Source organism: Anomaloglossus baeobatrachus, chromosome 4, assembly GCF_048569485.1.
Source record: "Anomaloglossus baeobatrachus isolate aAnoBae1 chromosome 4, aAnoBae1.hap1, whole genome shotgun sequence".
NCBI lineage: Eukaryota > Metazoa > Chordata > Amphibia > Anura > Aromobatidae > Anomaloglossus > Anomaloglossus baeobatrachus.
The window spans coordinates 151,343,502-151,356,672 of NC_134356.1; the positions used below are offsets into that span (position 1 = coordinate 151,343,502).

General features: G+C 47.1%; 1 protein-coding gene across 5 annotated transcripts in view; it reads left to right on the plus strand.

Annotated features, from left to right (window-relative positions):
* The window catches only part of RARS1 (arginyl-tRNA synthetase 1), a 736,258-nt gene that overhangs the window by 511,240 nt on the left and 211,847 nt on the right, over window positions 1–13,171 (plus strand). For all 5 annotated transcript variants that reach the window (XM_075344555.1, XM_075344556.1, XM_075344557.1 and 2 more), the window contains one exon: window positions 11,379–11,557. In XM_075344555.1, coding sequence (XP_075200670.1) covers window positions 11,379–11,557 — 179 coding nt within the window. The remainder of the gene's footprint in view (window positions 1–11,378; window positions 11,558–13,171) is intronic.

Consider the following 13,171-nt stretch of genomic DNA (forward strand, 5'->3'; position numbering starts at 1 on the left):
GCGTTTTTTTGCTGCGTTTTGCTGCGTTTTTGCTCACTGCGTCCTTATGCGTTTTTTATCAGTGAACAAAAAAAAAAAGGTCTGATGTCATTTCCTTCTTCAATGTGTTCTTCATTCTCCACTAGTGTATGCAGAAGAGCAGACAGCTGCAGACCTACAAGGCTCAGCATCCTCCATCCAATAGTGTATGCAGGAGAGCAGACAGCAGCTGTCGAACTACAAGGCTCAGCATGCTCCATCCAGGACTGTATGCAGGATTTCTTTGCCCCCCCAAACAAAAAAAATGACGTGGGCTTTGCCATATTTTTGTATGCTAGCCGGGTACAGCAGGCAGGTACGGGCTGCCACCAACCCCCAGCTGCCTATTTGTACCCGGCTGGGAACCAAAAATATAGGGTAGCCCTTTTTTTTTAAAATTATTTCATGAATTTCATGAAATAATTTAAAAAAAAAAAATGACGTGGGCTTCGCCCAATTTTTGAGTCCAGCCGGGTACAACTAGGCAGCTGGGGATTGGAATCCACAGTGCAGGGTGCCCATGCTTTCTGGCCACCCCCGCTGTGAATTGCAGTCCCGCAGCCACCCCAGAAAATGGCGCTTTCATAGAAGCGCCATCTTCTGGCGCTGTATCCAACTCTTCCAGCTGCCCTGATGCCGGGTGGCTCGCCGGGTAATAATGGGGTTAGGGCTAGCTGTATAGCTGGCCCTAAGCCCGAAATTCATGGTGTCACGCCAATATTAGACATGGCCACCATGAATTTCTAGTAAAGATAAAAAAAAAACACAACACACAGAAAAATATATTTTTATTAGAAATAAAACACAACACAATTAGTGACTCCATCTTTATTGAAATAAAGAACCCCCCTCCTCCCCAGTAATCCTGGGTCAAGGGTCCCGCGCCGTCCAATCCGGATCCAATATCATCTCACCGTTTTTCTGGAAGGCAAAGCGATCAGATGATGTGTCAGGATCAAGTGCCTGAATCCCATTACACATCAGCTGATTGTATAATCGGCTTTTATACAATCAGCTGATGCATCGGTGCAAAAAAAAAAAAAAAATAATAATACTCACTTATGTGCTGATTACCGGCAGCTCCTGCAGCGATGGGGCGGGAGTCTGATCCTGTCCGATCGCTGCAGCAGCTGTCGGTAATCAGGGATGAAGTCTCCTGACGCATCCGCTGATACCGGCCGGGCGCCCGTGTCACCGCGATACTTACGATCACCTGATGCGTCAGGTAACTGCATCAGGTGATCCATCGCCAGGTCCTGCATCCATCGGAGGTTTCCCGGCCGTCTGCACACAGACGGAGCGGGGGTGGCGATACCGTGACAGGATCTGGGAGCGGGCATGGCACCGGGAGGCTGCAGACAGGTGAGTATAACTTTTTTTTTTTTTTTCTACTGTTAACTTTTGTTTTCGCAGCCGCTTCCACCTCCCGCCCAGACATGGCGCCGCACGGCAGCTGACATGCACAGGACGGGAGGTGGAAGCGACGGTGACGGTACCGGGAGGATTCACGCTTCTGTATATACTGACAGAAGGAATCCTCTTCCTGTACACGTCACGTTACTACCCACCTCCTGCGTTTATAGCTGCGTTTTTGGTCTTAGAAACGCACCAAAACGCACCAAAACGCAGCTATTTGCGTTTCTCATTGCGTCTTTCAACATCCCATTGAACTCAATGGATGAAAAGCGCAGTGAAAAACGCGGGAATAATTGACATGCTGCGTTTTTGTGGTCACCACAAAAACGCAGCTGAAAAAAAACGCTGTGTGGGGTCAGCAAAAATGAAAACTCATAGACTTTGCTGGGGAAGCAAAGTCATGCAGTTTTGAGGCCAAAAACGCACCCGAAAAACGTGCAAAAACGCCGAGAAAAACGCACTGTGTGCACATAGCCTAAAAGGGACCGCAGCCTATTTGAGATCAGCTTAAAGTAAAGCTTAATGTCTGTTATTAAAGAGTTAGGACCGTAGCTGCTGCAAAAGGAAGGATTCTTCCGAGGAGTAAGAGAGCACTGAAAGCCAGAGATGGAAACAAGTCCCCTGAGGATATATAATTATACATTGATAGTAAAACAGGACATAATAAGTCTAAGAGCAATTTAAAGAATCCGGCTGTGTATCCATCTGGATCCGGGATCTTTACAGGTTTCATCTCCCTTATAGGTGCAGTCACCTCCTCTAAAGTGAAGTCTTCTTCTAGGCCTAATAGAACCCCAGCCATTAAGTGAGGAAGTTTGTGTCTGTAAATATGACCTTATTTTTTCATGGAGTTGAGGCATAGGAAGCTCTCTGAAGTGACCCCTAATATTATTTGTACTAGTCGCTAAAAACCTAAGAGAATATCTTGAGCATTATGCACCTTTTTCCCCTTTTGTATTATTTATCAAAGGGATGTACGGTAAGTGGTTTAAAGTGTGTGGGTACCGTGTTCTGTATAATAATTTGCCGCTCCTAATGCCCAATTGATAGAAACAGTTTCTAATATGTTCTCTTAGATTGCAGGATTTCTGGTCTAAAGTAGTTAGAAGCTTGTGTTGGGTTCTTGAAAGTTGTGCATAGATACAGGGAAATGGACTACTTTTATGTTATATCTCTAGCTTGGTAATCTGAGAAGAGAGGAGAGCTATTTGCATGCCACTTCTTTCTTGACACGTGTTGCATGGGATTTGATTATTGAATGTTCTCAGTGAGAGGAACAAAATTATAATCTTGTGATACCTTTGTGATTTGATGGCGCCTTGCTAGACACTCTTAAGGGCTTCCCATTTAATAGAGGGAGAGGTAGAGTCTCGGTCATGGTCGGAAATAAAGTTCTGAATAGTTTAAGGTCTGAAAGACACGAAGGGTCTTGAAGTAGTTTGTTATTTAAATGCCATGTGAAACTGTAGGTCTCAAATGGGAACCATATTGCGTGGAAAAATAAATGGGAGCATGGTCTGGCCACAATATATACTCTCTCTGCCTCTACTTGAAAATCTAAAAGGGAAATAAAGAAATAATCAGCACAACTTGGCATGTTTTATCAATTAAAATCAATCAAAGATTATTAATAGTTGTCTGAGGAATGTTCTGACAAACTGAATGCACTTGGCCACGTAAGTTATCAAGATCCGCTGCTGGCAGCTCCCTTTGCAATTGCCCACAAATGACCACCCAGATGTTCTCGTTGGGAGACAAGTCTGAAGACGTTACAGCAGTACCTAATAGCACGCTTATGTTACCCAGTCTGCTCACAGTAGCACAAGCAACATGCTGACTAGAGTTGTCGTTAAATGCCATGTGTAATACTGGTGCTCATACTCAATACTGCATATTCTATATCAATATATAAAAAGCCTGTTTCCCTAAAAATACTACCTCCTTAAAATAAGCCATAGTAGGATTTTGGAGGCTTTTCCGAATATACTTAAAATATAAGCCCTACTCCAAAAATGAGCCCTAGTCTTGGTTCCATAAGAAAGTGTCCAAGCAGCTATAAAAGTTAAAGAATACAGCAGGACTCATCATCAAAAAAAGCAGACATCCCCAAAAGAAAGCATAAACCACCAAAAGAAAGCAGACACTCCCAGAGGAAAGTAGATTCCCTGCCTTAAAAAAAAAAAAAAAAAAAGCACTCATCAGTGCTCAATCAGTTACAGTTGGAAAGGGACAATGGTGGATGGGCTCTCACACAAAGATCTGCGGCGCTGTCAGGTTCCTTAGACTATGTTCACACAGGGCTTTTTTGGTAAGTTTTTTTTTCCTGACCAAAACCTGATCTTGTGGCAGGAAATCTCCTTTGAGTCATCTGTGTTTTTGGTGCATTTTTAGTGACTTTTTGGTGCGTTTTTTCTACAAATTAAGTTGTATCAATGAAAAATGTTGAAAAACAAAAAAAGTTGCAAAAAAATTGACATGCTCATTCTTTGAAATCTGCAGCAAAAACACAGGTATTTGACAAAACAGTCAGGAAAAAATCTGCAGGTGTGTGTGTGTGCATAAGATTTCAGAAATCTCATAGACTTTGCTGGTACTGTAACAAGCAGCATTTTATTAGCATGGATTTGCCTAAAAGCAAGGCAAATCTGCAGCTAAAAAACGCAGTAAAAACTTACCAAAAAAAGTTCTGTGAGAACATACCCTTAGGCGGTGCTCGCACTTTGCGTCGTCGTAGTTGCAGTTCTAAACGCATCCTCTGGCAGAAATTGCTTTTGCCAAGGTTGCTTTTGACCACAAAATCGCGGTAAATTGCGTGCGTTTTTACCGCATTTTAGCTGCGTTTTAAGCGCTTTTGACCTGCGTTTCCTTTGCTTAAAGTCAGATGCGTTTTGATTACAAAGACATTACTAATTAAAGTTTTGACATTCAAACACTATGAAAAAGGGAAAAAAAATGATAAAAATATAATTATTTAAATCATAACGAAAATAGTTATATTTAATATAAATATAGCGGTTTTATACTATTTATCGCTATAATTCCAATAAATTAATATTTTTCATTCATTTTAATTGTCGGACTATGTGTGTGTGTAAAGGGACATCTCATTCCATTATTTTGATGTCAGAAATGCATGCGTTTATATAGTCCAAAACGCATGTAAAACGCTGGACTTTTGATGTTGTGTGCTTTTTAAAACTTCTCATTGACTTCAATGTTAGCAAAACGCAGCCCAAATGGCAAAAACAATTGACATGCTGCTTCTTGGAATGCTGAGTTTTTGCCCAATATTATGCAAATTAAACGCAGCGTTTTAAACTGCATAGTGCGCACAAGAAAGAAGGATTTTTGTGTACTCACCGTAAACTCTCTTTCTCTGAGTCTTCATTGGGGGACACTGGACCATGGGTGTATGCTGCTGTGACTAGGAGGCTGACACTAAGTAGACATAAAAAAAAGTTAGCTCCTTCCTAGCAGTGTACACCCTGAGCCGGAGGCGGATCTATGCCAGTTTAGTGTACAAGCAGTAGTAGGAGAAAACTGAACAACCATAACTAATCAAGGTAATAACAGGAAACACACAGTATCTTATCTAAACCTATACTGTATATAAATATATATATAAAAACATAAATACGCCGGGTACAGAAGAACGTGTTTCCACAAGGAACCAGTAACATCCGGCAACAAAGAGCAACCCAATATCCAAACAGGGTGGGTGCTTTGTCCCCCAATGAAGACTCAGAGAAAGAGATTTTACGGTGAGTACACAAAAATCCTTCTTTCTCTATCGCTTTCATTGGGGGACACAGGACCATGGGACGTCCAAAAGCAGTCCCTGGGTGGGTACAGGAGTAATCATACAGATTCAGAACATATCCAAACTCTGTAGGAATGCTCGTTGCAAAAGTATACCGGCTTATCATAGGTGTGCGAAAGCCGCTTGCTGTATCCTGGAAACCCTGGAAAAGGAATGAAAAACTTGACTACGCGGCGGCTCTGTAGACTTGCTTGGCTGACGCCTGGCGTCTGATTGTCCTAGACGCCCCAATTGCACAGGTGGAAAGGCTTTTACACCCCTCGGAGTAAACCTGACTCTAATACTGCAGACCTCTGATATGGTCGGCCTGATCCAACTTGCAGTGGTAGCCTTGGACGCCGGCATGCCCCTCCTGGGTCCAGTAGACAGGACGAATAGGCCGTCCAAGATGCAGAAGGGCGCGGATCTCGAAACGTAACTCCTCCGAGCTCGCACTAGATCCGGTGTAAGCCGTGACCTCTCCAAGCATCGAATGGAGGCTGGCACGAAGGATGGAGCCACCATCACCTCATTCAGATACTACATCCGGTAGGAAAAAAAAAACCTGAGACGGGTGCCGAACAATCTCGACTTGGTGAAAAACACAAGAAAAAAGTGACCCGCATGAGAGGGCTGACAGAACAGAGCTTCCTCTGATTGAAGTGACTGCCCTCAACAAAGCCACCTTTCCGGATAGGTGAGATATTGCGGATCGAACAGTGCTAATTAAAGAGACCCTAGAGCCAGCTGGAGGTTCCATGGTTCTAGCGGTGAACGACCTAGCGGTGCCAGATGGAGGATTCCTTGGATGAACGTCCTGACTTGCGGCAGAGATGGAAGATTTCTCTGGAAAAGACAGACAGAGCCGACATCTGCCCTTTGAAGGTTGCTGGCGAGAGACCCGCCTGCAAGCCTGACTGTAGGAAGGCCAGTAACACTAGGAGTGACAGATCCAGTGGAGATGAGTTGACGTTGACCTCACACTCTTGAAAGGAGACCTTTCCGGTGCGGTAGTAGATGTTTGAAGACGGAGGCTTCTGAGTTCTGACCATGGTCTGTAACACCTGTGGGATAAAGCCTGCCTGGGCTAGTAGCCATGGTTCCACAGCCATGCGGTCAAATTGAGAACCCCTGAATATTGATGGAAAAGAGGACTTTGCGACCGGAAGTTCAGACGATCTGGAAGCCACCATGGGGTGTCTGATAAGCTGCGTGAGCTCTGCGAACAATGCTTGCCTGGGTTAATCCATGGCAATGAGAGTCACTGGGATGCCCTCTGCTCTGAGTTTCTTGAGGACTCCTGTGACTTGATTGTTGAATCGAGAAGCCATCAGGTCCACATTCGGAATATCTCATCTGAGGCAGATCCATTCGAAAGCCTCTCTGTTGAAGGATCATTCGCCTGCCGCCAGACCTTGCTGATATAGTCTGCTGCCCAATTATCTACGGCGGGGAAAAAAGATTGCGGGCAAAATCTGGAGTGGTGAAGCTATGCCCACTGTAAGATCTTCTTCACCTATGTCATCGCCATGACGCTCTTTGTTCCGCCCAGGTGATGTCCAACTGGATTCTGGATGGCGATTCTTTGTATGAAAAGCTGAAAAAAATCTGTAGGGCTCGGAGAAAAAACTCTGATCCCTAAAAAAAAATAAAAAATTGATAGGCAGACGGCTCTCCTGGGAGGACTACCGACCGTGAGCCCTGTGTTTCGGAACAACGCTCTCCAGTCAGAAGACTGGTATCGGTGGTGACTGCCTGCCAGTGTACTGGTATGAAAAACATTTCACTGGACCGATGAGGGCCGCTGGTTCACCATAAAAACGAGCGGCGGGTTCCCGGAGTCAATTGGATCCTGCGATTCAAGGTGAATAGAGAATTGTCCCATCTGTTCGGCCAAGTCAGCTGAAGGAGACAAAGGTGGAAGCGGCAAACGGAACCACCTCTATTGCCGCCGCCATCCGACTGAGGACTCTCCGGCTTGGAGTGACGGAGGATCTGGCGGTCTCTTTGGAGGGACACGCGTCCTTGGATGGTATCGAACTCCATGCTTGGACAGGTAATCCTGCTGGCCGGAGTTAGAGAGGGCTTCTTCCACTTGATGAGCTAGCCGAGTCGGGACAGGATATCGGTGGTGACCTGAACACTTAGGAGACAGTCGTCAAAAGAAGAACCCTGATCAACAAGGCGTCCAGGTACGGAATCACCAAAAATGATCGTCTGCTATTGTGAGACGCAGGAACATCTGTGCTGTTGGCAAATTAGGTGCGACCTGTATGCCCGACGATAGACTTGCTGAAAACTCTATTATGTACCCTGAGTCCAGTACCTCTCCGACCCAGGCGTCTGTGATCCAAGTCCGCCAGACGTGAATGAGATGAGACATGCGCCTCCCCCTCCACCTGGTCTGCGCCTGCGTGCAACGACCAAGAGTCATCTAGCGGGGTAGCGCTGTGATCCGGACGTCGTCTTTGATGGCTGGCGTGGCTGAGAAACGCCAGAAAGGCCTGTATAACAGGACAGGAACTTCCTGTTCCTCTGCGGGGGCCTGGTTTTCTTGTGTGTTGAATCGAAGCTCCTGTGATCTCGTCAATAATCTGATCCAGCCAGTCCCCAAACAGACGACTTCCTGGAAAGGGGAGGGTTGTAAGTGATATCCTAGAAGCCGCGTCCGCATACCAGGCTCTGAGCCAGATCGCCCGACAGATGGCCCCCGTGCTGCCAGCCGCTTTCACTGCGCAGTAGGCTGCTGACAGATGCGATGAGTTTGTACTCACCCGCCAGAGCGATCTGTGTAGCCGTGTTGAGAACTCCGGATTGCTCGATCCCGCGCGAAGACCGTTGTGGAGGTAGCGGCCCAGGACATCAAGGGTGCTGCCGGCCAGATGGCTGCGAAGGCAGTAGGAGTACCGTGCCTGCCGTCTGAAGACAAACTGAACGGGCCACTCTCTCGGTGTTTTGATCAGACAAACTGAACGGGCCACTCTCTTGGTGTTTTGATCCGTGGCGACTCGGAGCGATGCCCCGTGCGGAAGAGATAGTATTGGAAGATGACAGACAGAAAAAAAACAGAAGGGCGACCCTAGGCGAGCCTGCCCATTTCTTCCTGAGAGCCTCAGGGAAGGGGAAAAGTAAATCAAACGACTTACCATTGTTGGATATCTTGACCGGTTGTCGTCTGTGCTTGCATAGAATTTCAGCAAATTTTGGATGGTCACCGAATTGCCTGTGTGCCTGCTTAACCTATTTGAATGAGACATGCAAGCACTGGGTAGCCACAGAGTCCATCTGCAGCTTTAGCGTACGACTTACCGCTTTGACCGGACTATCCACCCTACCTCTGACATCCGCCCTCTGATCTAGAATCAGCATCGAGGCTGCATCCGACTCTTCTCCTGAAACAAGGGGTCGGTCGGTCTCGGAGCCGAGGAGCACTCGGAGTCTGGAGGTGATAGAGATCTCCGGGAGGACTTGAGAGGAGACCCCACAGGTCCCCTTCTGCGCTCCAGCAGTAGGGTCTGGATCAGACCGACTGTTGCCCAGAGCCAGCTGGACCGGGGGAGCATGGCCGGGCATAGGGAGCGACTGCAACGCCTGCGCGATGGTCATAGACGCCCTTAGGAGAGAGTCCACAGACTGGGATATAGGGTCTACCCCTCTGGTTAAGGGAGCGCAGCGGAGGTCGGGTGCTGGCGGAGACAGGATGGTTTGTGGCGCAAGCCGAGCGGGGGGGCGAAGCCTGGCTTGGGAGAAATATACCTAGCAGGCTGTGCAAGCATCAAAAAGGCTAAAAAGGGGCCTGGACTGTATGGGGAGACTAGCGTTAGCCATGGCGCTTAGGAAAAAAACAACTAGTGACGCTAGGGGGGAGACAGGAGAAAAAAGGGTGAAAAAAAAAGAAAAAAGGGGAAAGAAGCCTATAGTCTGTTCCTAAGCAAGAGCAGCACTCACCCAGGTCCTGTGTCCCACCCAGGTCAGCAGAGGTCTCAGAAACTGCGGGGACCGCATTGCTAAAGAAAAAAACGCAGCCCTTCATTTTTTTTTTAATTTAATTATTGTTTTTTTTATATATATATATATATATATATATATATATATATATATATATATATATATAGTAGGGGGGCTGGCTGGCTTGGGACCGGGCAGGAACTGCAGGGGTCTGCTTGGGAAAAAACACGCGTGCGCAAGCGGTGAGGCGGAGGACTGAGGCCTGAAGTATGCCGGAGCAGGGGACTAGAGTAGTGGGCGGCCCCCGGGAGCGCAGCGTTGAGCGCAGAGCAGTCTTACCTGTGTTCTGCCGACGTCGCTGTGATCCTCGGCCCCATCCTGCCTGCTGGACAGTTGCCTGGGGGGAACTGTCGAGCGCTCCTGCGCTGTGGTGACCACGATCCCCTGCCTGGGCCCAGGGAAGCAGTGAACACTGGGGAGGCCTGGTGATGCAGAGCGCTCCTGCGCTGCAGGTGTGATCCTCTCCCTGGGGCCTGTCTCGTAGGGGACGCTGGGAAGCATGGGGGGCTGTCTTTGGGCAGAAGAAGAGGGGGGAGTGGCCGGAAAAGCGTGCGCAAACGGGGGTGGAGCGCTCCGGCCCGAGGTAGGCCCAAGCCGGGGACTAAATTAGTGAGCGGCGGCCGCCGGGAGCGCAGCGCTGCGCGCGGAGCAGACCTTACCTGCGTCCATGCACGGCGCCCAGATCCACGGGTCCCATCCTGGATGCTGCGGCCCCCGGTGAGTGCAGGCTGCTGCTGGCAAGTGCCAGGGGAGAGCTGCTGGGGGGCTGTGGGGGAGACTGCAGAGCGCTCCTGCGCTGCAGTGTCAGATCCTCTGCCTGGGCCCAGTGAATCAGGGAAGAACGCTGGGGGAGGCCTGGTGCTGTGGGCGCTCCTGCGCTTGCGATTCTTATCATCCAGTGAAGAGCTTCCTCGCTGTCTCCACCCGAAACACCCCTTGGGACGGTACCATAGGGGTCGACGGGGAGTGAGCCCATAAACAATAAATGTGTGGGACCCCAAGCAGCCCCTGGAGTGGTACCATGGGGCAGGAGGGGGATAGGGGCTGGCGTCTCGAGCCTCAAGGAACCCTGGGGACGATACCCCGTAGGGAAAGAGCAGGCGAGGTTTCTCTCTGATGCAGGGCCTTTAACCCTGCAGAAGAGACAAAAAACGTAAAAAGATGAGAAGGCTGAGCGGCGCCGTATAGCATGAAAAAAACGGAAAAATAGAATAGCCTAGGCTGAGGTTGGCCCACAGAGATATGGGCCCACATCAGCCTCCTACGACACTAAGCAAAAAACTGGCATAGATCCTCCTCCGGCTCAGGGTGTACACTGCTAGGGAGGAGCTAACTTTTTTTATGTCTACTTAGTGTCAGCCTCCTAGTCACAGCAGCATACACCCATGGTCCTGTGTCCCCCAATGAAAGCGATAGAGAAATCCCCATTTCCCATAGACTTTGCAGGAAAATCAAAATGCATGCATTTTGGCATGAAAACGCTGCAGTTCAAAACGCTGCAAAAAAGCAGGTGAAAACGCAAAGTGTGGACACAGCCTTACCGTTCCAGCTGCATTGCGCTGCAGTTCTCACAATTAGATCGGTTACAAGTATCACTCCGCACATATGATACTGCTTTCAGTAATCGGGGGTAGGGGCAACTACTGTAGAGCGCAAGGAGACTGGACAGCAACGCAGATTTGTAAATGAGAACCCATTAACTTTCCAACTCTAATTGTTTGGACACTGGTAAATTTGATTATTTTAGGGGATGTGTGCTTTCCTTTGGAGGTAAGCTTCGCAGTACATAGAGAATAATACATTTAAACCTTTGTAAATATGCTGTATACTCACCACTGTAGGACTGATTCTGCACCATGCCATGAGAATAGCAGATCAGAGAAGAGAATGTGCATCTGAACCAGTAATAGGATTCATACAAAAACATGATTATATTTGTATAAATCTTGATATTTTTTTAATTCAAGAATAAATATGGATTGTTGTTAATGGGAAAATATAAGACCTCTTCTGAAAATAAACCTTAGGGAGTCTTTTAAAAAAAAAAAAAATATATAAGACGCTGTCTTATTTTGGGGAAGCACGCTATATATAGATAAATATTTACATAATATATGTATAAATGTATATTTTGTAGGTTTTGTTGAACTGGATGAAGGAAGAAAAATTGTATTTATTCCTGGATGCTCAATTCCTTTAACTATTGAGAAAACCGATGGGGGTTTCACCTACGATACTTCAGACCTGGCTGCTATAAAGCAGAGATTATTTGAAGAGAAAGCGGATATTATCATTTATGTTGTGGACAATGGACAGGTGAGGCCTGCTCATCTTTTTTTTCTTTTTTTTTTTTACCTGTTTTTATTTATTAAAGAGATTTTCATATGAGTACAAGTAACACAACAACCATCAAGAAACTTCAGTAAGAATAGACAAGACATCAGGGAGGGAGAAACATAAGGAAAGATTAGACGAGAGGGGAGGAAAGGAAGGGGTTAAACTAACACAGGTTATGCGCGAGGCAACCGTACAGAACAACAAAATGCACAAACGTTCCATATTGATGTTTGATTAGTAGTCGCTGACATATAGATCCCAAGGTGTCCATATCCGCTGAAACTTGTCCAGCTGATTGTTGAAGCACACTGTAAGATATTCCATTCGTCTTGTCTCCCTAATCCTTAAAGGGAAGGTGTCATCCAAAAAACAAATTTTAATAACTGAAAAATGTAAAGTATTAATGTTTTGTTTAATTATTATTTGTTTTTAATTGAGCAAAATATATATATAAAAAAAAAAGTTTGATATTTTCCACTCTTAAACACTAGGTGGAGCAGCTGCTGAAATCCTACAGAAATCCCGCTGTAGAATTAGGCTAGATTACAACTGCAGTAAAAGTGGGCAGAATCTGCTCTCCTGTGTGTGATGTCACCTTCCCCTCCCAATCTGGGTGTTTCCAAGGGATAACAGAGAATGAAATTTAGGATTACAGTGTGGAGCCATTTTGCTGGTGACCAGAAGTGTCTAAAATGTCACCAAGGACAGCAGGAGTATCACACAGGATAGGATTAGATACACAGCTCAGCAGACAGTATCACACAGGAGAGGATTAGATACACAAGCTCAGCAGACAGTATCACACAGGAGAGGATTAGATACACAGCTCAGCAGACAGTATCACACAGGACAGCTTTAGATGCACAGCTCAGCAGACAGTATCACACAGGACAGGATTAGATACACAGCTCAGCAGACAATATCACACAGGATAGGTTTAGATACATAGCTCAGCAGACAGTATCACATAGGAGAGGATTAGATACACAGCTCAGCAGACAGTATCACACAGGACAGGATTAGATACACAGCTCAGTAGACAGTATCACACAGGATAGGTTTATATACAGCAACTCAGCAGACCGTATCACATAGGAGAGAAATAGATACACAGCGGCGGGGGAGGGGCACCGGTACTCACGCACTGCTTTTCATGCATGCCCGCAGCGGCTGCAGCAAGGAAAGCAGGGCAGGAGCGGGGGGCTGTCAGTGGAGACAGTAGCAGCGGCAGCGGGGGGAGGGGCGCCGGTACTCACATGCTTTTGCATACACGCATACAAGCAAACACACACACAGCTCTACTGCATGGATGCCGGCGGTGGGGGCAGAGCGGGGCTGGCTAGAGGGTGGGGAGGGGGTGTCATTGGAGATGGTAATCCACCGCTGCACGCCGCTCCAGCTGACTGTAACGACATTGTTCTAGGATTTGTTAGGATGGTACTGCTTGCTCTTTCATATCCTGGCTGTAGGGGAAAAATGCAGCCCAGCCCAAAGCGTGGGCTATGGAAAAATGGCGGCTGAAGACACCCACGGCTGTGAATTGGGCAGCCCACATAGGTGTTACCATTTCAGTTGTAATAGAACTAATGGGGT